General features: G+C 48.4%; 1 protein-coding gene across 1 annotated transcript; it reads right to left on the bottom strand.

Annotated features, from left to right (window-relative positions):
• Positions 1-8: 8 nt before the first annotated feature.
• Positions 9-27,995, bottom strand: ABCB6 (ATP binding cassette subfamily B member 6 (LAN blood group)). Its single transcript, XM_081189148.1, has 20 exons — positions 27,831-27,995; positions 25,166-25,697; positions 23,280-23,417; positions 20,818-21,007; positions 15,537-15,629; positions 14,682-14,874; positions 14,400-14,521; positions 13,178-13,287; positions 12,849-12,914; positions 12,451-12,576; positions 10,272-10,348; positions 7,539-7,602; positions 6,952-7,037; positions 6,703-6,760; positions 6,426-6,530; positions 3,767-3,941; positions 2,630-2,742; positions 1,537-1,631; positions 1,209-1,277; positions 9-913 (listed from the first exon to the last, which is right to left on the bottom strand). The coding sequence occupies exons 2-20, from the start codon at positions 25,679-25,681 to the stop codon at positions 625-627; spliced, it is 2,685 nt and encodes an 894-aa protein (XP_081045274.1). The 5' UTR covers positions 25,682-25,697; positions 27,831-27,995; the 3' UTR covers positions 9-624.

Raw genomic sequence — 27,995 nt, 5'->3', positions numbered from 1 at the left:
TCCAGGGATCTGAAAACACTTTTTTGAGTTTATGAAAATTAAAATGGGACACCTCAAAATCAGAACTTACAAAAACACACACACAGCCATTCTGCAGGCTTCTCCCTCTGTGGTTGTATACAAAGTCCTGGCAAATGTTCACGCATGCCCCCCACCTCCACACTCCATTCATCTTTGCAAGGGAAGGCATTTTGCTGGGGAGAACAGTGGGGCAAGGCAGCCCTGGTCCCTGCCTCCCCCCACCCCCCACCCCTTTCACAATTCCCTGATAATACACCTGGATCACCAAGCAACAGCTTTCCCAGGAATGCTGGCAGTAGCTTGGAGAATATACTCTGAAGTTGCTCTAGCACTACGTGCAGGTCCTGCTCATGAAGAACTGCATGCTGGGAACCGTACGCAGCCTGAAGTCTTCCTCCAGTTTGGTCTCCATGGCTTCACTGCTAACTTGGTGGATCATCTGTGTGCTTTGGGTGCCTGAGCATTTCCCCCTTTATGCCATACAGAGGAGGTTCAGAAATCTAACAGCAGAGGTGGCAGCTGCTGTCTTTTTGGCTTCGAAGCCACATCCTTGCAGGATTTGCTGTTGTCACTGTCAGCTGCTCAGTAGTTCTCGTTGCTTGGCTATGATTCTGTGCTTGCCTCTTCTGTCTCCCCCTCTCCCTCCTCTGTCTCCCCCTCTCCCTCCTCTGTCTCCCCCTCTCCCTCCTCTGTCTCCCCCTCCTGCTCCCTCTCCTCTGTCTTTTCACTGGTTGCATAGGCAGAGCCTTCCTCGCTTCCTGCTTTGGTCGAAGCACTGGCCTTGCTTTCTGCAGTAGACTCAGCACTGATCTTGCTCTCCACCTCCGTGTCACTTCCTTGTTGCAGCCACATGTCAGAGTAGATGCCACCTTTGTCCACTAGCTGGTCATGCCTGTTAAAGGGGCAGAGAGAGTTAATTTCACAAGGCTCCATGCCAGGTACGCCCCCTTCGTCCCTCAGAAGCATCCACAGACCCACAATTTGCTCGCCTTCGTTGTGGATCCTTTTGAAGATACACAGCCAAACTCTGTGGCCATTCTGCTTGTAAAACTCTGACGGCCTTAAAGGGCTTGCGATCTGCATAACTTATACAGATTGCAAAAATAAAAATAAAAAATCCTTGGCTGGATTGCTGGTTATAAATCTTACTTTATAATTTTTAGCACTGGGCATGGCTAAGAGCTTACCTTCCTCGCTCCATCACTCGGCCATCCTTGATAACTAGGATTTGATCGGCCTTGATCACCGTGGAAAGCCTGCAGAGAGAGCACAACCACCAAAGCTGTTATCAAGAGGGCAGAATGCAGTAGTGATCCCTCCCCAGCTCAGGACTCTCAGTATAACACACCCCGTTAGAGCTCCCCAGAGAGGGAAAAGGAGTCTGCCTGGAGAAATCGATGCAAGTGAGGAACTAGTATTTAGGCTCTCCTCTTCTGAAGGCTGCAGCATCCCTCTAGCTGCTGTTATGCTGAAGCCCTGAACAGAAAGCTCCTGTGGTAGGATGCTTGCCCATACCTGTGAGCTACGATGATGGTGGTGCGGTTCGCACACACTTTAGCCAGGGATGCCTGGATATTCCTCTCAGTCTTGGTGTCCAGCGCTGATGTGGCCTGAAAGTGATCCCAGAGTGCATTACAACAATAGAATTATACAGTTCTAAAACTGCTGCAATTATGAAACAGGTTCAAAATGTACCAGAACATCAGTTGCAAACTCAAGGCAAAGCAGTGGGCGGATGAAGGTTGGGGACTCTTGACACTGATTGCCAAGAATGGCAGAGAAGATCCCTTGGGTCAGGTGAAATGGTAAAGAAGGTCTCCAAGTAGCTGAATAGCATCGTGGCGGTGAATGGAGGCTCCCAGATTCAGGAAGGCTGAGTGCTACCCATTCTCCCAACCATTTCCAGGGTTTCAACTCCAAGAAAGGAGAGCATATGCGGAAGGGGGCAAAGGGCAGATGAAGGCTAGCTTTAGGAACAAGGAAATGAGTGTGACCCACAACAAAATGTTGCAGCATGAAATGGATACTTCAGTCCATCCCTCCTCACCCAAACAGTCAGCCAGGATTTATTGCCACTGAGCATGTTTTGAGGTGTTTTGTTTTTGTTCCCTTATGGTTATCCCCCCCCCAAAAAACCTACTTGGTCTCCTCCAGGCAAGCTGATACCTCCCCTCCTGTGCACGGGTGGCATAGTTCTGGCTACATAAGGAGAGCCACACATCCATAAATTTCAGAAATAGATGGAAGAAACTGGACCGGCAACGTTGTACTGGGAAGGCTTCTATCCAAGGCTCCTGTCACTTCATTCCAGTTCCCTTCCTCACCCACACCCCATTTTTCCAATCCCCCAACGGTCAGTCAGCATTCTGTGCTGACTTTGTACGCTCAGTCCTTAATTCAGTTATTTCTGGCATGCTCTCCTCCTTCAGATTTTGTTTGCTTATTCCTAAATGATTTCTGTATTAATGCAAACTTCGGTGGTTCTCCTGAGCATGCCAAGTCCCCCCCACCCCCCTTTTGTGTGGCTGATAGCGTTTTGGCAACGTGAGGACCAGCAATCGGAAAACCGAGATTGCTCTGTGTGTGTTTGATTATTTGCCTTCTTCACCTCATCAAAGAAGAGGATCTGGGGGTTCTTCAAGATGGTGCGGGCAATAGCGACTCGCTGCTTCTCCCCTCCACTCAGCTTCAGACCTCGCTCGCCAACCTGTGTATCATAACCTGCCAGGTACAAGTGGACAAAGCAAAATCAAATGCTGTGTAATAGAGAGTGACTACCTGTGACTTCTGCTGGTCAGGCACTGAGAGTGCCTTGGTTCCTTTGGCCACTTACAGCATCTTGCTACACCTCCCAGGTCTACTGCCAAGGGAGATTTGATATAGACACTTTTAGCAAACCCAAAGTCTACTGGCCGGGGCGCTTTAAAACAGGAAGGGATGGGACAAACTCTGAATATCTAGTTTCAGAAGCCAATCCTGATTGCTCTCATTGCCCAAAGGTCCTTCTATCAACTGCTCTTACAGGGTTTCTGGGGTGGGAGTCTGGACTGTCATAGACCTTGCTCATGTTAACTGAAGAGCTAAAAAAGCTTTTAGAAAACATTGAATAGGATTCCACTAAGTTGTGTGTGTTGGGTGACGTCCACTCACACAACAGAATTTCCTCCCCTCTCCTCATGCTGCCTGCCCCCAAAATATGCTCTGGAGAGTTGGGGGAACCCTTGTGATGGGTTCAGTGTGTGTGTGAAGGACCAGGAGTGTATGGGGCTGGGGGAGAAGGAAAAGTCCCATTGTGGGAAGTGAACTCATTCCCTGTGCACGTATCCCACTGAATTTGACCCATTGAGATGAGCAGAGTCTGTAAGGGGGACCCCGAGAGGGAGAGGGTAAGAGCCAGGGGCAGGTCCTTCCGGTCAGATAAGAACCCAGGAAGCTGCCGAACGAGGAAGCCCTCTAGCTCAGCACTGCCCACACCTGCCTTCCCCAGTCTGGTGCCTCTTGCCCTCACTGGCCATTGGCCAAGTGAGAGAAGGCACTCACTGGCTGCTGCTCTCCTGGGTCTCACTCAGGTAGGAGCCTCTCTGTCTCAGCCCTGCCTGGAGAGGCCAAGTGCTCCACCAGTGAGCTGCAGCAGAAGAGGAGGCATCCAGATTGTAGCATCCTGGGTTTCACAGCATCCTGCAGAGTATATTATTAGCTTGATGGCACAGCAAGCATAAGCCAAAGGTGGCAAGCAGCCCCTTACCATCGGGGAAAGTGAGGATGCGTTCATGGATATTAGCCGCGATCGCCGCCTCAATCACCTCCTCATTGGTGGCATCGATGCGTCCATACCGGATGTTGTTGCGAATGGTATCGTTGAAGAGGACAGTGTCCTGAGGCACCACACCAATGTGGGAGCGCAGCGAAGCCTGCTTGGCCTGTGGGGAAAGGGAAATGGGTGGGTTGAAGTGGGGGCAGAGAGAAGGGAAAGGAAGACATTGCCCAGCTAGGAATAGCGTACAAACACACACACACCCTCCCCAAAGCAGTGTGGTGTTATCACAGCCTTATGGAGAGTTTAGCTTGAGGCATCTGCAAGGTGGGTCTTGTCACTATGAACAACCATGATGTCACACCTTGAAGTGGGGGCAATTTCCCAATTAGACAGCAGCCACCATCCAACCCAATGCCCTCTTTTATTGTCCATTTTTGATGAGATGACTTCTGCTCATACACACTAGCGGAGGAAGAGTAGTGCGGGGGGAGCGCACCGCCCCTGGCAGTGTGATCCCGATGGGGTGCCATCTTGGCTGCCCCCCCACCCCCGCTGGGTGCCACACCCCCGCAGGCAGCATGCCACGCCCCCGGGACGTGCACCAGGCCCCTGTGGGCGGCACACCACATCCCCGGGATGCGCGCCAGCCCTGCCCCCGCCTGCTCTCCGCCCCCCCGGGTGCCAGAGCATGAAGCTCCGCCACTGCTCATACATGATCTTGTTCTCCATAACACCTGCAAACGTTTCAGGGCTACAGTTCCCATTGGTCCATGCCCTGTAGTTTCCTGCTGAAATCATGTAACTTTTCAAACTCTTCATGTTCTGGGTTGTTGTCCTTTGTCCTGCTTTCGTTGCGCCGTAGAGCAAGAATTGCCCATCCTGAAGGCAACGGGGGAAGCATTGCAGAACGACGAATAAATGATGTGTGTACAGTCCAGAGTAAATCTACTGCGAATACGCTATAGCAACACGCTGCAGAATACACCCGCAAAAGGAGTCACCAGTCTAGAGGGCCCAGTAACATAAATCCCAGGGTAGAACTTAGAGAAGGTAGACGATGGCAAATGAGAGTCACACAGTCATTTTTTTAATCCAAAGAGCTGAAGGCACTTTGAATGAGCAAATCACCACTTGTGATGTGGACACCTGCTCTTCTGTTGCTTTTGATAAACATGTTTTTCTATTTTGGGGAAATTAGGTAGAGGTTTGTGGGGGGAGAATGGTTTGATCAGAGGGAGAAAAGAAGTGTGTGCGCACACACAACATGGGAAGGGATGTATCTTTCAAGCTTCCCTCCACACTCTTACACACTTGTTTCCTGTGCCATCTACCCTGCATATCAGCATCCATTGCTTCCTAGAGATATTTTGCTCCAATGACCAGTGAAAATAAGAACCCTGCAGGATAGGTTTTTTTAAAAAATTAAAAACCCTAGTGGGGGAGACTAGGGGAACCACACATTTCAAAAGAGCAGACAGCAAGCAGCTGGAGCAGACATGAAAAGAGCAGCTGCCCTTCAATCCTCTCCCCGCCCCCCCGCCCGCCAACCTCAGACCCTGATGAAATCCTGGCACCCAGATGGGGCACCTAGGACTCTCCCCAGATATCCTGTAGCAGTTCCCCCAGTGAGCCTGGGTGGCCAGAGGAGAGGTGGAGGCAGTTTGCAGCTGTGCCTTCCCAAGCACAGCTCTTTCATCCGTCCCTAAATGGAATCACACGTCTCTGCTTTGCTGGGGGCAACCAGCAGAAACCAGGAATTAAGCATCTGGGCTGGGGCAGGAAAAGTCCTGAGGAGCAGAAGGAGAAATGTATGTGCCTGAGTGAGTGAGTGAGTGAGTGAGTGAGTGTATGCAAGTGGAACGTGGCAGAGCCATTCAAGGGCTTCTTTAGCCCTTTAGAACAATGTGGGGGAACCTTTTAAGCCTGGGGGCCAAATGGCAATGGCGGGCAGGGCCAGAGATGCAAGTGGGCCGAGCAACACATTTAAATGTTATCTTTCCACAATACTCTAGTTTCTTCACACACTCCCACACTCCCCTCTGTGTTGTCCATTCAGGCAACCAAGAAATATCTTCTCAGTAGTCGAAGGACATATTCCAGTCAGGCAAAAACACTCATGGAGGGTGCAAAGTAAAAGACAATGAAGGATATGGCCTGAGGAGAAGAGTTGTTGCCTGGGGAGACTTTTGAGGGCCAAACAGAGAAGTGCACAGGGCCAGATTTGGCTGCCCTGGGACTGAGGTTCCCCTTCCTTGTTTTAAGCAGAAGAACATGATTCCAAGGATGCCAGCTGCTTGTTCCTTTGGGTGACGCCTCCTTCCTCCCACTCATCATGCCAAGAGCCTTGTCTCCATTCCGTGCTGGAAGACTCTGGCACCTCACTAATGAAGCCTTCATGAGGATTTCACCATTGCGCTCTTCCATTCACTTCATCTGTGCAAGCATTGCTACTTGCCAGATGGAACTATTCTCCCCCTCCCCACTGTACTAGGGGTGCTCCTGACCACCACCCCCAAAGCTAATTCCAGGGGGCAGGGTGGGGTGGGGTGAAGGAGAGGGAAAGAAGTCTTTGTGCAGGTCTTCCACTGAGGGGGCTGGTTAGGTGAATCCCACCTCTCCTATTGCCACAACATAATTGCCTCGTTACCTTGGAGATATCCTGCCCATCAATGCGGATGCAGCCTCCCCACACATCGTAGAAGCGGAAGAGCAGGCGAATGATGGTGCTCTTTCCTGAGCCAGAGGGTCCCACCTGGGCAAAGAGAGGGGGGCGAGGAAGGGTCAATATGGGTACAGCCAGCAGGAGGAACGAGTAAGCAGGGGAAAGCACTGGGGGGGCCCTTCCGTGGGGCCTGCCACTGCTCCCATTGTAGCAGAATCAAAAGAGGGAACGCCGTTCATTCTAGGCAGAACTCTCTCCTTACCAGTGCAAGGGTCTGCCCAGGCATCACTGTGAAGGAAACATCACGCAGGACTTCCCTCCTGTGAGGAAAGTGAACAAAAAGCATCTCCAACATTCTGCTGAGGCCCACCACATTTTCCTTCATCCTTTGAGCATCCGCTCCGCCCGTTACCTACCACAATCTCTTTACTGTCTTCTCCACCCTCTGCTTTCCTGACTCACTACCCACCCACCCACCCACCCACCCAGCTCTCTGGACCTTCCCCCTTACCCTTCCACATAGCCAAAATGGACATTTTCAAATTCCACACGTCCTGCCAAAAACCGAAGGTCTGCAGCACCTGGTTCGTCCTTCACCTGCAGGTAAACAAATCTGTGACATCATGCATGGTCTTGGGCCTAACTAGTGTGTGCAGAAGCAAAGGAGCTCCTGGAAGGGGGGGAGTGTAGGGTCAGTGGGTAGAGGGTGTGGTTTGCATGCAGGACATTATGCCAAAAATCCCCCTCCCCGCAAATATTACGAGCAATCAGAGAAACATACTCCCTGAGAGGACATGGCCATCATAGCAACACTCTGAAGGCATGAGCCCCGTAGAGTAATTGCAAGCTGTGTGAAGAGCAATAGCCTTTTGTTTTCCAAGCACACAGTGGCCTTTGAATTTCGGGGCTTGAGCACAACAGGGATTCAGCATCATTATTCCCATTTCTGTCTTATCACCCAGTCCACAGACAGTGAACAATCAGAGAGAAGCCACTTCCAAAAAAAACCCCTTAAGTTGCTGGAGGGAAGGGAAGAGGTATCTAAGAGAGCATAAGCTAGCAGCTATTCACAGCAGCATAGATGTGGCCTGAACTCACTTCTTGCTCCTCACTGAAGAGGTCAAACATGTTCTCCATGTCAATAAATGAGCTTTGGATCATTCTGAAAAAGAAAGAGACTCCATTGGACCACCCAGGGTCAGGTAGTGTGGGCACTGCTTAAGCTACTAAAAAGCACTCGGAGGCAAGGGTGCATGGCACAAATGTGAATAATATTTGCATATGCTAATGCATGAGTAGGCAAACTAAGGCCCAGGACCGGATCTGGCCCAATCGCCTTCTAAATCCAGCCCACGGATGTTCTGGAATCAGCATGTTTTTACATGAGTAGAATGTGTCCTTTTATTTAAAATGCATCTGTGGGTTATTTGTGGGGCATAGGAATTCGTTCAATTCCCCCCCCCCAAAAAAAAAATATAGTCCGGCCCCCCACAAGGTCTGAGGGACAGTGGACCGGCCCCCTGCTGAAAAAGTTTGCTGACCCCTGTGCTAATGTATATGTATTTAAGCTGCCTCTGAGCAAATTTAAATGACTGGGCATTTCACCAGGACTGCACTTTGTAAGTGCCCCCAGCTGTGGTGCTGTAAGCAAAGTTTTTGAAGATCTCACTTTTGTTTAGTTTATTATTTTATTATGTTAGTTTATTCATATTGTTTTATTCAGTGTTGCCTAGCTCACGTTAATAAATTAGGTTAGGTTAATGCATTGTTTTTATACAATGTTACATATGGATTGAGGTTTTGTACTTACTGATATTTTATCTGTCATCTATCTATCTATCTATCTCTCTATCTATCATCTATCTATCATCTATCTATCCTAATGCATTTTGAAATGTTAGCCTTATTGTTCATTTGATAATGTTCTGAGCTACTTTGGGTGTAGTTTTGTGTGAAAGCAGCATACCAATAAACTGATAATGATGAGATCTAGGGTGCATGGGACAAAAGACTTGAGGCTTGGGCCCTTTGGGCACCCCCTGCTAGGTGTCACTGATGTGGGTGTGGGTCTAGTTCTCTTCTCTGGTAAGGAAAGAGAAGGGACTGGGGAAGCCATGTATTTGCACTCCAAATATGGCAATCAATTAGACCCCAAGCATGAAAGCAAACCCCATCTGTCACACCTCCCCCACCAGCAAATGTTCCCAAACCTTTAACACATGTTCACACTAAATGATATCACACCTCCTTTGTAACCATCTCTCATACTTCAGAGGATGGAGAGGCTAAGGGGCAACCCAAACTCTTTGGAGGTGGGGGAACGTCTCATGACACAGTTACTAAACACAGGCCTCATTTTCAAGTCTTATTTCAACTTCCTAGGACTGTTAGTCTTTATGGTGTTCTATCTTTGTTGCTAGGGCTGTAAAGAGATGATGCAAAAGGGATCACCTTTGCACCAATGAGAGAAACTTTTGAGTTTGGCTCAATATAGTGGTATGAGGGAAATGTGGCTCATTACTGACTTGGCTTTTGAGAAATCAATTTAGTATTGAATTTAATATTCTATTCATTATTTTGCACTTGGCATAGGCAGAGGGCCTGCTTGGTAGTGGCGCCCACCCTGTGGAATGCCTTCCCATCAGATGTTAAGGAGATGAGCAATAACATTTATGAAACATCTGAAGGCAGCTCTGATAGGGAAGCTTTTTATCGTTTAATGTTTTTATATATGGTGGAAGCTGCTCAGAGTGGCTGGAGAAAGCCAGTCACATGATGATGATGATGATGATGATGATGATTTTAATATATTTAATACATGCTGGATACAGGCCACATTTGCATGTCACAGCAAGACTTTCTGTGCACAAGCAAAACGGCACCATATTTTCTCCTCCTAAACAAACCATAATCCTTGGCTTACCATTATGAACAAACCAGGGATGATTATTTGTTTCATTCCCATGATCTGTAGCCAAAGTTTCTTCTTGGCGTACTGACAGTAGAGCAAAATGAACTGCAATCTCTTATTTGTTCAAAATGTAGGCCAAGAATCAAGCCCGGAGGAGCAAAGGAGTCCTCTTAGGTGCATTTACAGTGAACCATTTTACTGTAATGTGCAAACAGCCATACCGTATAATTTTCATCTTACATAGCCCTTCTCTTCTGGTATTGAGTTTCTATTCAGAAATATATCTGTCCCACTTAAAAAAGGGAGGGGGGCTCGTTGCTCTCACCATATTCAGAAATCCTCCTTATAGTTTTCAAGCAAAATATTAAGGGGCAATGGACATTTGCTTGTTCTCTGCCTATGATGCCCTAACTCAAACAGGGCTCTGCCCTGCATTTGATGCATCTGTAAAGAGTTAATACATTCCCTGGGAGTTTTCTGTCTTATGGGATAGCAGGCCTGGTTGATTTAATCTGCTGTTTAAAGTCAAGTCTTAATTCCAGAAACCAGTCTACGTGCTCCTTTTTCCTTCTGGTTAAGGCTTCTCACATCTTGTCTCCATATCTGTTTGCTTCACATTACCTCGTCAGCCTCTGTACAACAATAAATTGACAAGTGGTTTTCTCTATGGATTATGGTTTCCTTCAGACACAGATTTTGTAGCCCTCTATGTGGTGGCACTTTACTGTTAGGCAAACCTCAGTCTGGGAGGTAGCAGCATAGAGATGCTGCACTGAACAGGCTTTCATGTAACACTGTCCAATTTTGCAATCTCTCTGTGTGTGGACAAAGTCCCTCAAATTTCATCAACACACTCCTCTCTGCATTCTCAAAATGCCTAACCAACACTACGGAACAAAATAGCCTATGGAGTAGGTTACCTGTAATAGGTGCCAAACCAGTTCAGTGGGGTGTACAGTTGGATGATGTATGTGCCAAAGAGAACATAATCGCCCACCTGGAGGGAACAGAGATGCAAGTCAGAGCCAAAATGATGATGTCTCCCTGTGGCAGAGTGTGGACTTTATCGTCTTGTTTTTAACAGTCCAGCAGCTCTTCAAGTCTTTGTACAAAACTGCATTAGAGATCCCTCACCCCTTACTAGGGAAAGCAAAACAGTAGCTGGACCTCCACCCCCCACAATCTCTCTCCTCCAGTGCCCAATTTTCCCTCTCAGATATAAGGTATGTTTCTGAGAGAGTATTGCGATAAATTTGCACTACACTTCTCAAGTCCAACAGCCCACCATTAGAGCCCAGTCAGCCGTAACTCTACATGCATCCGAGAGGGAGCTGGTTGTTGGGTGATTCTGGTGAAGCAGAATGATAAAGGCTGATAAAGGTCAAAGACTCGTGCAGCACATAAATTCTTGCTCCCTGACCAACGAAAGCCCCATTAAGCCCCTCTTTGGTTTATAAGCCTACTACAAACTCTGACACACACATTCCTCCCATGGCCCAACGAATCATGAGAGCTAGGAACAAACCGGCTAAGGAAGATAGGATGTTTGTTGTTGTGCTGCCAGGGAGATTGTGTTCAACTCGCTCGTGCAAGGCGGGGCCCGTTACAGATCCGGTTTGAGCTGGCTGTTTGTGGAACCTCTGTGCAATTCAGACCTAAACCTAGTTTTCAGAGCCAACGTGCACCTGACAGAGTACTGCATCTGCAGGACTTCATGAAACCACAAATACAGTGGGCAAACAGGCCAGATTGCAGGCTAAAGCCCAGCACTGTGGCCAAGGCAAAGTCTATTATTCAAATTGATTTCTTTTATACTTAACCAAGCTCTGTTTTCCTGTCATTCATATTCAACTTGCCTTAGATCTAAGAGTGAAAGGGCTCCCTCATCTTATGTGTTAATACTGCATCCCTTCCATTACCTCCTCCCCACTTTAATATACAGTATATACATCCTTGTTCTCTCACCATCATTAGGAGTGCACTCCATGTGGGAATGTGTGTTTTCACATCTGGAGTACAAACCCAAAACATGCTGGTCTCTTTCTTCTGATGTTGGTGGAAACTAGCTCCCATTTGGTGAGGTTCCCCCCCACTCCCCTTTAGATCTCTTAATTGGTGACAAACCTTTTCCAGCCTTGCCTCTTGCTTGTGATTGCTTTTGTTCTCAAAGAGAGGTCTAGCTCTCCAATCTGGTTTCATTTTAAGCTTGTGCACCCTCGGCTGCCCATTTTTCTCAGCATGGGTTGAGCGCTGCGACCCTTCGGTCTCCACACAACTTTGAAATTCAGCAAAGGCTAATTAGCCCTTCACAAAGACTTTTGAGAAACTGCCAAGCTCTTATGTCCCCCCCCCCCCAGCCTTCCCTTCCCACAACTTAACCAGACCACGTCCTGCAACCTCCACTCTTGGGTTCTTAGGTGGCGCAAGCTTGTCCGCCTCCACAGCTCTCCTTGCAGCCTCTCTCCTGCTCACTTGCCTTTGTTGCATTTCACAGAACCGAAAAACAGACTGCAAATATCCCCCCAAGATGTGTTGAGAAACATGTGCCCCTGTGTTTGTTTGTTTCTGTCTGTCTGTCTCTAGTTCAAGCTGCGTCAGAACACTCCACAAAGCGATTCAGGGCCTCTGCAGAGGCTTCCCTTGCCTCAGGAAGGCCAGCGGACTCTGCCTGGCAGCTAACAACGGGGAGAGTGGCTCTCCATTTCTCCAAGCAGAGTGATCCCAATTTGTAGAGGAGGCCCAAGCCACTCCTAGATTTGTGGGGCTGGCTGGCAACAATATGGAAACTCTTCCTGTAGTGAGGGAAGCCCCATGTAGGCAGCTGCTCCACATGCTGTTGCCTCCACATAGAAAGAGTGACATGTGGCCTGGCTCTTAGTTACAGGTTCCATGTATTATTATTCATAATAGTAATTAGATTTATTACCCACCATACCCCCTAATGTCCCACGGCAGGTTACAATACAAAGCATTACAATTTAAAACCAAATAGAAAGCACACACATACGATAAAAATCACACAAATATACAGAGATGTGTGTACTCAGAGATGCCCGCACCATCTATGCCCCTCTGGCACTGCAGTGGGCAAGGACTTACATGGAGCCTCTTCTTGGTCACATAGTAAGCACACAGTAGGGATCCGGCCAGCAGCCCCACCCCGATCACTAGATTCTGGGTCTGGTTCAACAGTGCCAGTGATGCATTGACTTTCCATTCGGAGACCTGCCAGGAGGAGAGAAGAAAGTGGGCCACTGCAGAACCACCCTGCGGCCCACAGAGAGCACCCAGCAGATCCCCGAACCCTCCTACCTCCACAAAGCAGGGCGTTGTTGCACCCAGTTGCCTTCCCCTGTTCCACTGCAAGACAGCCAGCAGTACAAACACATACACCATGTACATGGAGGAGCAGAAATAGGGAAGAGGAGGAGCAGACAGTGTACCCCAAAGATAATGGAAGATGCAAGCTCAGTTGCCACACCCTGGTCCTTCCATACCTGGTACTTGACAATGGCATCATTGAAGCGGGTAGCCTCATAGTTCTCGGCATTGTAATATTTTACCTACAACAAAATCATGACACGGATGAGGCAGTGCCAGGCCAGGCCACCTCCACTTGAAGCTAGAGTCTTCTAGCTTGCCTCCACAAACTAGAGACATTCACCCAACCTGGGGATTCAGCTTCAGATCAGCCGGCAGATGTCCTGCTCTACTCAACTAAAACCTGGAGCCTGAGCTGTTTTAGGCAGTAAACCACCCAGAATGGCTTGTTGCTACTCCTTGTTCTCCCCTCACACTAGGCTCACTAGGGCGGGGGTTTAAATACCGTCTCAAAGTTCAGAAGCGAGTCAACAGCTCGGGAACGGGCTTCATTGTCACGGGTATTCATTTCGCGGCGGTACTTTGTTCGCCACTCAGTCATTATAATAGTCAAAGCTATGGAGAAAAAGAGAGGCCTGGAATCACTGAGGCGTACTCAGACAAAAACTATTTCTCAAATACAAGCAAATTTATGATCCATTTCAAGCATTTATTATCACCACAAATGTCAATGCAAACTTACAGGATTACACATTGAGTATTCCCACACAGAATGAACGGAAACCATTTTTCAGTCACATCCACAGAAACACCTAAGCCATTGCTTCAAAGTAACTTTATCTGTCAATTTAGTTACTTCAGAGATACCCCAAATTAATCATGCCACAATGAGCTTGCCAATGATGAGTTGGCATGATTTTTAGCAGCACCTATGCTATTTTGCTGCAATAATTCAATAGCCCCTTGAAAATAACCTTGAAAATGACTCAAAAGTAAGGTTAAAACATAAAATCTAAGCCTTACACCAGGTATTTTGTAGATTTTTTTTAATGATGGCTAGTAAACTGGAGAGCACTAAGGTGAATCCATCATGCAGGACAAAAATCTGCTTGATTGTAACACAACTTTTAACACCCAAAAGTATATGCTTAACCTTGCAGGAGCAATACTATCAGTACACTAATTTGTATTTGAGATAAAACTTGTGAATTTTATTCAGCTGTATGAACTGCTGCTTTTTATGATAAAGCACCAGAGCAGAAGCCAATCCTCAGAAGCTATTCTCTTGCTTTTGTGCATGCTGCTATTGTCAAAAGATCTTTTTTATTACCTGATCACATTGCTCATAAATGATGATGCAATTCACCTATACTATATCAGTCTTGGGAATATGTTTCTGGGCACAAATGTAACAAATGAAGACCACTCCACTCACACTTACAGTCTCCCCCATCAGATCCCATCTCTCGCTTTCTCACAACCTTACTCACAGCTGCCCAGAACTCCGCAAATTCACCTCCAACCAGGACCACACTTTAGCCCACCTCAAGACGCCACCAGTCCAAGCCACTCTCACCTCCCTTATCTTCCTGGCCCGCTCTTCTCCCTACAATCCCAAATACCTGTCAAGTGAAAGGCATGCTAACGGGCTTCTAGAGTAGCTGCAGTGGTGGAAACCTTCTCCCCGGCCACCTTACCTCCTGGGGTCCCCCGCTGCAAGCACTCACCGAGATAAAAGCTCATGCAGAGGAAGATGATAAGGCCGAACCAGGCACTGAAGGTTGTGGTGAAATACACAATCGCAATTATGATGTCGGCTATCGTGGGAAAGATGCTGAAGACAATGTAGCTGCCGGATAGAAAGGGGGGGGGCAAGTCAGGTCACATGATAGGCAAGGTCACACGGCATGCAAGGGCCACCAACATCGCCAGGAGAAAACACGTGAGTGCAGGCACCCCTGAGCCAGGAGTGATGGAGAGCCCCCCACTAGCCAGACCCACAAGCACACCTGAGCAAGTTGTTGATGCTGCTAGTGCCTCTGTCGACACTGCGCAGCACCTCGCCCGTCTTGCGACCCAGGTGCCACCGAAGGGAGAGGCTGTGGAGGTGCCTGAGGAGCTGGACCTGGATTTCACGGCTGGTGAACTGCTGCACGCGGATCCACAGGAAAGTGCGCATGTTGCTAATGAAGCCAGTGGAGCCTAGAGAAAGAAGAGAGGGAGTTGGCTCCTGTGGTTGTCTGCTGCTTCCAGTTGAACACCTGCCTCCTACCGCTGTCACCTTAAACAAGAACTGTAACCCAGAAGGATCTGGCAAATGGCTTCTATTGCCTTGCAACTACCTTGGAGCCTTCAAGCATCCCTGAGCGCAGGCAAAGTTCACTCTGAATGTCACTGTTCTAGGGGCTGCTTTTGCTGGAGCTGAGGATGGTTGGTTCTCCACTGCCAACTATACCTTCCTGGGAGCAGGCAGGGGACTCCTGGGTATGTAGAAGTATATTTGTTTGCAAATTAAAAGAAAACAAAAAACAGCCCAAGGGTCTATGCTTAGGGGCCTATGGGATTTACTGAATGCTGGGGGCTCATGAGGGTGTCAAGATTGGGACAGGTGGGGGAGCTGTAGCCCTTCAGTTGCTGTTGGACCCAGTCAGCATGGCCTGTGACCAGGAACAGTGGGAGTTCTGGTCCAACGTCATCCAAAAGGCCACACGCTCCTCACAACGGATTAACAGAACCACCTACTTTCTCAGTATGCAGGAAGGCTAAAAATGGAGAGAAAGCACAAACGGATGGCGAAGGTAATCCCAAAGCAGCCTCAGCCAAAGCGCACATGTGCGGGTGTGTACGCACAACAACTGACTCACCAGCACCTCCTCCCTGGAGGAACTTGAGGGCCGCATAGATGCAGACGGTTTGAAGAAGGATACGCCAACTAGCCCCTGTCGTCAGATCGTTCACTGGAGGACAGGAAACAATAGTCACTTTGAAGGCCATAACCAAAGGGGTAGCACAGAGCCCAAATGAAGTCCCACAAGCCTCTCTACGTGGCTCTCAGGCACTCTCGGTATCACACACATACTGGATCCGCTTTGCACCCTCCTTGGGTGTTTTTGCCTGGCTGGAATGTGCCCTTAAGCTCTGATAATGCTTTGGCTGCCCAGATGGAGGACAGAAAGGGGTGTGTGTTTGTAGAAGCTAGACTATTGTACAAAGGTACAATCTGCACTGCTCCACCCACATTTGCCCCGGCACCACCCACCACCGAGATGTGGCCCTTAGAAGGGAAAGTGGCCCTCGGTCTGGAAAACATTCCCCACCCTTGCCTTAATTCTGTTGGTGACTCTGCTTCATACAAAATAGTCTCGAGACAAGTTACAGCACAAAATGTCTAAACATAATCACTATTAAAATTAACTAGCCAGGAAAAGTCCACAAAAATAGCAGAATGAAATGTCTGGGGAAAGATAAAAGTTTTGCCAGGCATTGAAAAGGCATGTGGCCAAGTCTGTTTGGGGAGAGCGTTCCATGAAGGGAGGGAATGAAGGGTTGTGAGGAGAGGAGTCACCACTGAAAAGGCCTTGTCTCTTGTTGACACGCTCCAGACTTCTGCTGGAAGGAACTCAGAAGAAGAATTCTGAGTCTAGGCTCTGACACTGCTTCCAGCAAGATGCTGCCCACAGAAACTGATCCCCAAAGACATCATGGGAGCCCTGTGTTATACATGCAGTAAATGCATGGAAGTTCTCATCCTACCTCAAAACTTGGGGGGGGGGCAGAGAGAAGGCATTATCTGTGGCAGCCCCTAAGTTGTGCGCCTCCCTCCCCACAGAGGTGAGTCTGGTATCTTCATTACACAGCTTTGGGTGAATGCTGAAGGCACACCTCTTTACGCCAGCTTTTGTCTCAAGCCATGCACAGTCATACAGTGGGGCACTGACCCCAGGCAATAGGTCCCAAATACTGAAATACTGCTATTTTTGGGGGGAAAGCACCATGAAACTTGATCTTTGTGCCCAGGCAACAAAGATCTCAAAGCTGGCCTGGATGGAGAAGGACAGAGCTACCTCAGCAGATCAAGAAAAAAATGCCTACAATTAGCCCCCCTGCGTTCCTGCCTGAGAATGGTGGCTGTATCGATGAGTGCCAAGGAAATGCCTAACACCTACCTGTTGTAGTCTCATCCCCTGAATCTCATAGGCTGCCCAGGCCTATAGGGCACTGCTGCCTTAGGAGGAGGCAGGGCTGCCACAGAACAGGCGGGGTGGGGAAGAGGTATTATTGCAGGCAAAAGCCTGAGCAAAACTGTTTGGATCAGGCTAGGGTGGGTGGGGGATTTCATCATCAGTTTTGGACTGTGATGGACAGGCAGCACACAGCTCGATGAGTGGAAAGTGGCCATCTCCCACTCCTGTATCCTCCAGCTTTGGGGTTTCCTCACGCCCCCAGCGCCCGCCAAACCCTACCAGGCATTATAGCCTGAAAGCTTCCCACTTTGGGTCGGATCCTGCTCTCCTGACACAGAGCTCTCCTCTGATAGTCCCCCTCCTTGTTTTGCATACCTCGTACTCGTCCTGCCCCATCCTTTGCTGGGAAAGACACCACCGGTGGAGTCTCCTGGCTTCCTTTATTCTCTTTCAAGGCACCACACAGCCACAAAGATCCCACCCCTCCCACCCCACTGCTGGGCTGCTGGGAGACCAGGCAGAGGACACAAAGGCTCCTTGTTTGCTCCCCGCCAGCGGCACTTTGCTGGGTAATCCTAACTGGCAGGGTGGGTGACCCCATCTGGGAGTGCCCCTCCTTTGCCTTTCATTCTCTCTACATGGGGGGGGGGAGGATCCCCTTCCCCACAACCCAACTTGCTTTACCCAGCACATGGTGGAGAGTGTTAATCCACCCTGTTCCCAAGCACAGGTAGAAATGATCCTCTCACAAGTGGAGAGAGGTTGGCATCCTTGCGGGGGGGGGGGGAGGCAATGAGGACGGGCAACCTGGAACAGAGACCTCGCTGCTGTTATTACATATCACCCACAGGGTGCTTTTCATTTAAAAATAACTCTTTTGCAATATTTTGTTCTACGCAACTACCACGAGGTAGGCTGTTCCCATTCCGCAACACAGCGAACTGAGGACGAACAACAAGGAGGCGGCTAAAGCCACACAACGGGCCCGTGGCAAAGGTAGGATTTCAACCCAGATCTCCCAGACTGAATCCCAGACTTGGAGGTGTGTCATCTCTCCACCCACTTCTGCTTCATTGCACCTCCTTCCATGCCTTGGCAATAATGGCAAGAAGGAAAGCGCAGCAAAGCTACCTTGGGTTCGGTGGCCATATATAGCAGCCTGACAGAGGCCTGGTTCGCCCATCACAGAGCTAGATGGAGCACTGCTTTGCCCCTGTTCTTAAGTCCATGCTGCAGGTAAGAGCATTTGGGCCCAGGACTGGCAGAAACAGCAGCTCGATGTGCCGAGGTTGCTGGCAGGCTAGGCGATCTGGCTGAGATCTGGAGGGTGCACCCATCTCCCCCAGGTGGGACGGAGAAGAATATATCTGCTCAGCAGCTGCTTAGCATGTAGGGCAGAGAGCTTCCCCCACTCCTGAATCCATTCCCATCGAGCGATTTGGTATGCAGTTTGCAATTCCATGCCTCCCGCCTGCAATGACTCCTTTGTAAAGTCTAAAAGTCAGGGCTGAAAGGCAGGTCCGGAGTCCATCCTCCCCTATTCAGACACCTCTCAATAGCTGCCCTGAGCTGGCACTTGCACCGCCCACCGGGGCATGGGAACCTGGCACACACCAACGGCTTCTGCTAACAAAGGCAGCGCCCCTCCTCCACGGCCTGCCCACCTCTTCCCCAACCCCCCACCCCAGAGGCTCAATGCAGAGTTAGTCTGGGAGTAAGCAAGATAGGAGGTCACCACAGGGCTCAGGGCAGAAGCCTCAGGGAGATCCAAGAGCGTCACTAAATTCCCCGAGTCTTCCTGTACCAAAGTCTTCTCCCAATCCCCCAAACTAATGCCATATGACTGTGCAGATTCAGTTGGAAATGCAAGTCTCCCTCTACTCTTATTAAACACGTTCCTAAACAGGAAAGTTGCATCCTGCCCCACAAAGTTCAAAATGTAAGTTTGATGAAGAAGGTTGGCCTGGGAGGGAAGGAGGGAAGCCACAGGAGAGCAGGGATGAGATCCTGGAGGTGTGTAGGGAGAGTCAAGCTTGGTAGAGGAAGGGAAACAAGAAGGCTTTGATGAAGAATGGGGCCGAATGGAGGAATGTAAACACAGGGGCGGAAGCAATTCCTGCTCTACCTAGTTTGCAAAAATGAGATGGCAGCATTCTAGAGACTGCGAGCAGGAGGGGGTGCCAGATTTTTTAAACTGGCATATTGGGGAGAGGCAATACAACTCCCTTCGCCTTCTTCTATCATCAGCTATTTTTATGAGAGAAACCATTCAGAAGTAAGACCAGGCAGAAGGCCTTCTTGGTAGTGGCACCCTCCCTGTGGAACGCCATCCCTTCAGATGCCAAGGAGATAAGGAACTACATAACTTTTAGAAGACATCTGAAGACAACCCTGTATCGAGAAGTTTTTCATATTTGATGTTTTGCTATGTTTTAGATATGCTGCAAGCCACCCAGAGTGCCTGGGGAAACCCAGCTGGATGGGCGGGGTATAAATAATAATAATAATAATAATAATAATAATAATAATAATAATAATAACTTCCACCCCTGCAGTCCCAAGTGGTACAGCAAAGAACTCCCCCCACCCTCAACCTCAGTGCACTGCCTCTTTCTTCTTCACAAGGCTTGAGGTTCCTCGAGGGCCCGAGGGCTGCATTCCTTCCTGGACAACCTTCCCTGGACCACATGCTAGTGCTGGGCGGAGCCAGAGGCAAAAGTGGGCTGGGCAACAAATGTAAATATTAGCTTTGTACAGCAGCCCGCTCTCTTCACACACACTTCTCTGTCCTCCATCCAGGTAAGCAAGAGGCATTCCCAGAGTTCAAGGACATATTCCAGACAGGCAACAACACTTTGGGAATTGCAGGGCCGGTGAGGGGCTTGGCTAGGGGAAAGTTCTGAGGGCCAAGTAGAGAGGTCTGGGGGCCACACTGGCTGTCCACCCTAGTTCTAAGGGGCAAGAGCAATCGGGAGCAACGTGGTCAGTCAGTGCAACGGGGAATCAACAGCCCTGTTTACTTCTTATGACTGGTTCCACCTCAAGAGATCATGTTCTGAGCACACTGTCCCAGTATTTAAAACAATAATAATAATAATAACAACCAGAGCTTATTCTCATGTGGGTAGTCGGCCTCCAATACCAGGCAAGGAATCTATTTAAAAACTGCTTCTCCTCATGCCACAACAAGGAGAGTGGCTGGGGCAACCCAGCACAATATGCGGGGTATAAATAATAAAATTATTATCTATATAAGCTGCTCCGCACCACCTCAGGCCCTGGGGCATTCTCTCGCCCCTGATGGTGCGTGCTTTGGAAGCCCTGAGCCCTCATGCTGTGCTGGACATGCCAAGCCTGTCCCTTAAACGTGTCAAGGAACCAGGCTGCTTAAGGGCCTCTTCAAACATTGCACATTGAGCGAGTGCCTCCAAAACTAGTGCTTAGAAACAAGTGTTTGATAAGGACCCGCTCCCTGGAGAGCTTCCAGTTGGCTGCAATATCTGTATCCAGCCAAAGGTCTACCTGGCTTTTGGCGGAAAGGTAAACGACGTTTCCGTGCGCTGCTCTGGTTCGCCAGAAGCAGCTTAGTCATGCTGGCAACATGACCTGGAAGCTGTATGCCGGCTCCCTCGGCCAATTAAGCGAGATGAGCGCCGCAACCCCAGAGTCGTCTGCGACTGGACCTAACGGTCAGGGGTCCCTTTACCTTTAAGCAGCCCCAAAGGTTGCCCTTGGCCCCTTCTCTTCCCTGTAAGTCCTCTGCACATTTGCCAATGCCTATATCAGGGCGCCCTCTCTTGGTCAATTCAGAATACTTGTCCAAACAGAGGTTCTGTCCTCTCCCCAAACCCCATTCTAAGAGAAACCCCTGGCATTAATGCCAGGCCCTCTCCCATTGCACATCCGCCTCTGCTAGGGGCGGCAGCACCATGCCTCTCTGGAAGCTGGCGTTTCCGCTTACCAATGTACTTGTAGTAGAGGGGCACGAAGACGTTGATGCCACGCTCCAGCCCCATCAGCATCAGGCAGACGATCACCAGCCCCTGCAGTGGGTAGCTCCCCTTGGGCCACATGTACTGTATGAGGAGACTTATCTTCCGGCCCAGATCCCTCCAGGTGGAGCGATTCTGTCTGGCATCTGGAAGCAGGGGCTGAGACACAGAAAGGACAGTGAGTAGGGGAAGGGGACTCTGCTTTTTGGCAGGGAATATTTGGGGAAGGGGACCACAACAACCTATTCAAATGGCATCTGGGCAACGATGAGAGCCAACACCTGGGAGGGGGCAACTGAGCAAGATGGGGGGGGGCTATGGTCACTTCTCAGCAAAGGGCACAGAGAGCATTTCAAGTAAACACAACTGGAAAGGGAAGCAAAACCATGAGAGTCACAGAACTTGAGAGTTCGGTGCAGAAAATGTTCAGGAAAAAATAGGACTAGAAAGGCGCAGTGTTGCAAAATCTTTTTTTAAATGTTTGAATAGGACTCCTATACAAGAAAAAGCAGGATATAAATTTAAGAAATGAAATGAAATATATATTCAGAGGGTCCACGGTGTCCAGATTTTACTGTATGAAGCAGAACCACCCCAGCGCTAGGACTACAGTGACCTCCAATCTGGCCCAGTATTCTCAAGCAGTTATAGTGGTATAGGAATACAGTACTTGAACCACATAATGACACTCACCAGTAAATGCCGCTATTCCAGCAAAAGAAGTGAAATTACAGATTACTCCAAGGACCATTAAGGTCCTTCTAGTATAACATTCTGTGGTCAACTAGATGTTCCAGGAGATTCACAAGATTTGGTGTCATGGCAAACAGCTGTTGGTTTTGCCCTCCTCCATCAATTTATTATGGCAGGAGTGGGGAACCTGTGGTCCTCCATACGTTGCTGGACTACAACTCCCATCATCCTTGACCACTGGCCATGTTGGCTGGGGCTGAGGGGTGCTGGAGTCTATGAACACCCAGAGGGCCAACGGTTCCCCTTCCTTAATTAATCACATTTTCTCCCCAAACCCAAATACATTGCAGAAGCTAATTTTTAATATTGCAGAATTAATACAAGACATTGTGAACATCTGTTTAAATTGCATAATTGATACAGGTCACAGAGATCAGATTTTCTGGTTGCAGAAATGGCACTGATGGCATGGGCAGCAAATTCTAATTTTTTATTGATTAGTGCAGAGATCATATACAAGAAATATCCACAGTGCCACCTGCTGGAGCCTATTCACATTCACCTTCAGTCCCCCCCCCCCTTTTTTAAAACCAACAAAAGTGATTCTCCAACGATGAACATTTAAAATATATATTAGATAGAACTCAAAGCTCTTTTGCACAGTTGCAAAATTTCCTTCATTAGCCACCAGTGTAAAAGGGAGCAATGAACATTCAGCTCCTTAACTCACTCACCCTGTGGTATTATCTTTGTCTATAATGCGGTGGGGAATCTTTTAGGACCACCCAGCAGGCCAGATCACTATCTGTCTGTACCCCAGAGGCCAACTTGGACATCAGATGATTGGCATTCATTTTGATTTTAAAAAATCAGATCCCACCCTACTATATTGACACATCCATATCTAACTTGCCTCTCTGTAACCTTTACAACAGCCCTAAATGTACACAAGTACTCAATCTCTCACTAGCCCAACAGTCCATGGCAAAAGGGCCACTGGTAAGGTTAGTCAACAGTTTTGCCTCAGGGCACTCTTGAGTGCTCCACCTCACAGGGAAGTTACGTGCCACTGAACCAGCTAGGCACACTTGTTTCCAAACCTTTGGTGAACTTTTCCCTACAGCCTGCAATCTACTCTGAAGGTGCATTCTAGCATTGCCAGTTCTCTCCATCCAGAGGTTAGCCACTGAGGCTCCTGTAATTTTAACATCTTTAAAATTCGGATAAATTCAACAGGTGCTGCTCCCACCCACCCACCCCACTGCAGCTCCAGGACCACAAACGCAGCATCCACCTGTTTATTTTTTTCAGTGTCATATCATTGGTTAAAAGCTCCTGATCTGTATGCAGGGATTAACTGTAAAACCACTCTGGAAACTGTAGTTCTGGGAAGAGAATAGAGGTCTCCCAACAACTCTCAGAACCCTTAACAAACTACAGCTCCAGAATTCTTTGGGGGGAGTCATGACTGCTTAGAGTCACAGTGCTTTAAATATATGGCGTGAATGTGGCCCCTGTGTGGAACTGTAATACTGTTTCAAAATGGCAGCTATTTTAAAGAGAGAAACCGCAGCTGCAGGCTCTTCTTAACAGAGTAGTGCTTCTGGCACCAATAATGCTATTTTAGTTCCTTCCCCGCACACCCTGCAACTGGTTCACGGGGGTGGAATTAACAGGATAGACAGAGACAGGCAGACGTAGAAGAAGAATTGAGCTGTTTAGGAGAAGAGAAACCTACCTGACTGTGCTCCACGTCGCGTTCATCTTCATTGATCAGCAGCATGTAGGGTTTTCGGGGCAGCCCTGGGGCCTTTATCCCCAGGGCAAAGAGGGCGAAGGTGCAGAAGTAGCGCAGTAACCACAGGCTGAATTGTACCTGGAGGAGGTTGATCTCATGTCAGATGTGTGTCTCGCAGCGACCCACCTGCCCCGCTTTGCTCCCCACTGAAAGCTACAAACCAAGCAGTGCTTCCTTTCTAAGATCTAAACCAAGAGTCAAATGGCTTGGAGTGGAGAGAGGGAAACACCCATCAAGGGCGGTATTTTTAAACTTGATTTATTATTTAAAATCTTTTTAGGCATTTCACTGGCCAAAAGCATGATTTGAGCCAATTGACCAAAGACTTGCCAAGTACATAAAAACATTGGATCTAGAACACAGATAATTATCCTATATCACGTAATCTAATTCCTTGCAGAAAACCCCAGGATACAATCCCTCCCAGAAGCTTTAAGGAACATTTGGTGATAGATGGTCCTGACCCCTAGAGAATTGTGAAGATGGCTTGGCTGAATTTGCTTCCTGTTGCTTCCTGAAGCCTGTTCCTGTTTGAAGATGCCTGCAGTTAGGGCAGATGGCCAGCAGGGGAAGTTAGGTCATGTGACTGAGGTAGAAAGGGAGAAGCCTGAAGCTGTCTGGAATGGCAAGGCAGGAGGATATTTGCTCCTAAATGTGAGTTCTTGGTTCCTCTGTGGATGAAGAGTGAGGGGCCTTCGCAAGGAGATGACATCTTGACTCGAAAAATGGTAGGCTGCCACTTGCAAAATGGCTTCACATTGTTTGTTAGCCAAAAACAAACCAACCACCCAAAAAGAACAAATCTTGGCTAGTCTGCTATGCTGGATTCACATCTTCAAACAAACCATAGTTAAGCTAGGCTTAACTAGCTTGTTTATATCCCACCCATCTGGGAATCTCCAGGTAGGGCTGGGGGGAGAGCTGTTGCCAGCCTTCCCCAGCCAGGTGCTCTCTCCAGATGTGCTTGGACTACAACTCGCATGAACCTCAGCCACATTTTGAAAACCCTGGAATATGAGGAGTCCCATAAGGAGGTGTGTAGACAGTGGGCAATTCAGCTGTACAGTTGGGGTGGGGGAATAGTGGTCAGGCCCTAATCGTTACATGGAATCTGTGCCATGGAATAAGTTCTCTACTTTCCAGTCTCTTGCTAAAGGGTATTGCCAGAGGGCAAGGATGTTAGTTAACGATGTAAAGAAATGTGAAATCTCAACTTGTGGCTGGAAAGCCTTTTTGGTAGGACTTTGTGCTGAGTCATTGGGCAAAGTCCCCTGCAAATTATTCAGCAATCTCGTGTGTGTGTGTGTGTGTGTGTGTGTGCGCGCGCGCGCATGTGTGGTTGTGTGGAAAGGGGGAGGAGCACACACCACTCATGTCTAAAGCTTTCTGTAGCTCAAACAACAGTGACTCAGCAAAAATGGGCTGGGAAGAAGGCGCCAAGCAGTGGCTGGCACTTAAGAGCAACAACTAGCAAGTGTTCAAATCAGCAGGTTTATTTGGTTCTAATCTTCTCCCATCTCCAAATATTCTACCACCCTGCCAAAAAAATCCAGGATACAGTGATACCTCTAGTTACGAACTTAATTTGTTCCGGACGTCTATTCTTAACCAGAAACTGTTCTTAACCTGAAACTGTGCTTTCGCTAATGGGGCCTCTTGCTGCCGCTGCACTGCCAGCACACAATTTCCGTTCTCATCCTAGGGCAAAGTTCTCACCTCAAGGTAATTCTTCCAGGTTAGCGGAGTTTGTAACCTGAGGCGTTTGTAACTCGAGGTACCACTGTATATATATGCTCCTACCTGTTGCCAAACCCTCGTTGACCTACCTTCTGGTTGGCGTTTTCCAAGCCCCACCACCAGAGTGGGCTGTTCCAGGAGATGAAGGCCAGGTTCTCGGCTGCAAAAGCCAGAGCCCAAAAAAGGAGGAGGATGGCACCATGGCCTCTGATCCGGTCCTGCGCCAGAACTCGGGTGCGTTCCAGGTGGAGCAGCCCAACCGAGCTGATCCAGCTCGCGGCAGAGAGGCAGGCGTACAGCACCATGTACCCATAAAGCTGTTGCATGCCCAACACCTGCCACAGAAAGGTGACAAAGGGCAGCAGTGCAAGGAGCAGAGAGAGGAGGACTTGGATGTGGTACAGGCGGGAACGTGGGATATACTTTGGCTCCATGGTGCGGCTGAACCGGGCATAGCAAGCGTACTGCAGGGCCCCCAAGAGGATGCAGACGCTGAGCTGCACGGAGGGCACCAGCGTGAAGTAGAAACAGGGGTATAGCCCCTGCTGAGCCCATGCACGTACCAGGGAATCGTTCCCCTCACAGTAGCTCTGTAGCACCACCATCCTGTCAGCTGGGGAGCTGCAGAAACACAGATGAAAGAAACAAGGAAATTAGAACATATGCTTGGGCTACTATTTATTTATTTATATCCCACCTTTCCTTCAAGGAGTTCAGGGTGGAATACATAATTCTCCTCCTCCTCCACAACAAGCCTGTGAGATAGGTTAGGCTAAGAATGAGTGACTGGTCTAAGGTCCCCCAGTGAGCTTCATGGCTAAGTGGGGATTCAAACCATGGTCTCACAGGTCTCAGTCCAACACACTGCTTTGCCACACTGGCTTTATATTTCAACGCTGTCTGCAAATATGTTATATATAATATATGCAAACCCACAGGCATATGATGTTCTCACAGGCTTAAATTCAAGTGCAGAAGTAAACATGCCACATGATGCTACACACACACACACACTATGCAGGCATGAAAGCAGTCACCCATCTTGGACAATTTTTTTAATCCTTCTTGCTCAATATGCCACCCCATCAAAAGAGGCAGGGTGAGACACTTCATAGGGAAATGCAAAAGCCCTTTGTGGCTTAGGGCCCTTGTATCTACGGGACCACCTCTCCTGGTATGCCCCGCAGAGGACCTTAAAGTCCATGAATAACCATAGTTTAGAGGTCCCGGGCCCTAACGAAGTCAGACTATCCTCCACCAGGGCCAGGGCCTTTTCAGTGATGGCTCCGACCTGGTGGAATGCTCTGTCCCATGAGACTAGGGCCCTTCAGGATTTGACCTCCTTCCGTCGGGCCTGTAAGACAGACCTATTCCACCTGGCTTTTAATTTGAATTCAGCCTGATCTTTTATTTCCCTTTTCTTCCCTCCCCCTCCCCTTTAATGAAGATCACCCGCTCTGAGACCCCACAGCTAATTCAACCCTGGCCTCCTCACTGGCCCAAGTAGGACCAATTCAGCCAGCTAGCCCTGGGGATTATCTAATTGATTTTTTATTTTTGAATTTTATTGTTATTCATGTTTTTTATACTGTATTTTATGCTGCTTTTATAATTAAGTGTTTTAAAGTGCTTTTAAATTTGTTGTTAGCCATCCTGAGTCCGGTTTTTGAACCGGGAAGGGCGGGGTATAAATAAAAATTTATTATTATTATTAGAAACCACACAGTATCTGGGGCAGAGATCTCACCTTGTTGTTCACCCCACCTCCTAATTTAAGGAATTGCTTAGCACAAGGCATCAAGAACTGCCACACTTAAAATCAGAGTGATAGCTGCGTGGGGAGGAGCTGTATCTTGGTAACATTTTTCTTTTCAGAATAGTGGATAGATTTTGCTCATATTTAGGGCCTATCTGTTTACTCATGTTTAGGTCAGGTAGGATTTTTTTCACAATTTTAGATTTTCCAGTAGCCATGGGGAAGGTTGCCCCCCACTCCTCTTTTCCTTCTAACATGGCTTGCTTTCCTAAGTCTTCTGCAGCAATTTTTGTGCAGACACTTTCTGTGGTGCAGATGTTCTGTGCTTATGGCACAGTGCTCTGGAATATTTGGGATAATCTGCCATCGGCTGGCAAGTAGATAGCCTTCCTTTATGGGAAGGATTTACATATGTCAAGGACATATGTCAAGGGCTGCTTTGGGGAAAGAGGGATCTATTTCAGGCAGTAGGTGGGTTCATCCTCATTCTCTCTCCTGCAATCCCAACGCCCCCTTCCCCTTGTCACCCACATGAAACTGGGGGCAGGGTCACATGTGGCACTAGTGCTGTGGGTTGCCACAAAGACATTTGGCCCTTCACAAGTCTATTCTAGGATGGCAGTTCCGTAGATGTTGATAGACTCTTCTGATGAAATTGATCCTTTAAAAACAGAACAAAACCTCTAAGCCTGCTGTGTGCGTACAATAGCGTGATCCCAGATCATTGAGTTTCACAGGTCAACTATGGTAGCAAGTATGCACATTAACCAGGGAATTAACCCCATTGAGCCCAGTGGGGCTTACTTCTGAGAACACATGCACTGTGTGACTCCTTGTTGCCACTCTCCATAACCTTTTGCACCTAACTGCTTTCTCCTCGGTTTGAGTTCCATTAATGTTTAACCTCCTCTGAACCCAATCCATATGACTTTGGTAGCTGAGACTTCGATAAAATAAACAAATTAAACATATTTGCATCCGTTTGCTGGCTGGCATACCGTAATTTACAGTGCTGGTGCTACTAGAATGGATGCAATGCACTGAAGTTTTTGCTCAGCTATCTTCCCTCTGCCCCACAGCTTTTAATACACAAATAAATCCTGAGCTACTTTCCCAAATGCTAGAAACTTGTCTTCTTTTTTTAAGGGCCACTGATATAGCCT

This window comes from Podarcis bocagei (assembly GCF_964188305.1).
Source record: "Podarcis bocagei genome assembly, chromosome: 1".
In the NCBI taxonomy this organism is placed as follows: domain Eukaryota; kingdom Metazoa; phylum Chordata; class Lepidosauria; order Squamata; family Lacertidae; genus Podarcis; species Podarcis bocagei.
The sequence above is the reverse complement of the archived record's forward strand: the minus strand, read 5'-3'. Positions and strand labels throughout refer to the sequence as shown.

Bases quoted from the DNA above. Each gene is read 5' to 3' on its own strand.
- ABCB6 (XM_081189148.1), bottom strand. From the start codon at position 25,681: ATGGTGGTGCTACAGAGCTACTGTGAGGGGAACGATTCCCTGGTACGT. The intron at 14,522-14,681 runs GTGTGCTTGTGG...TCTATCCGGCAG, and splicing joins AGCATCAACAACTTGCTCAG to CTACATTGTCTTCAGCATCT. The intron at 2,743-3,766 runs GTAAGGGGCTGC...TGTACCTGGCAG, and splicing joins CATCCTCACTTTCCCCGATG to GTTATGATACACAGGTTGGC.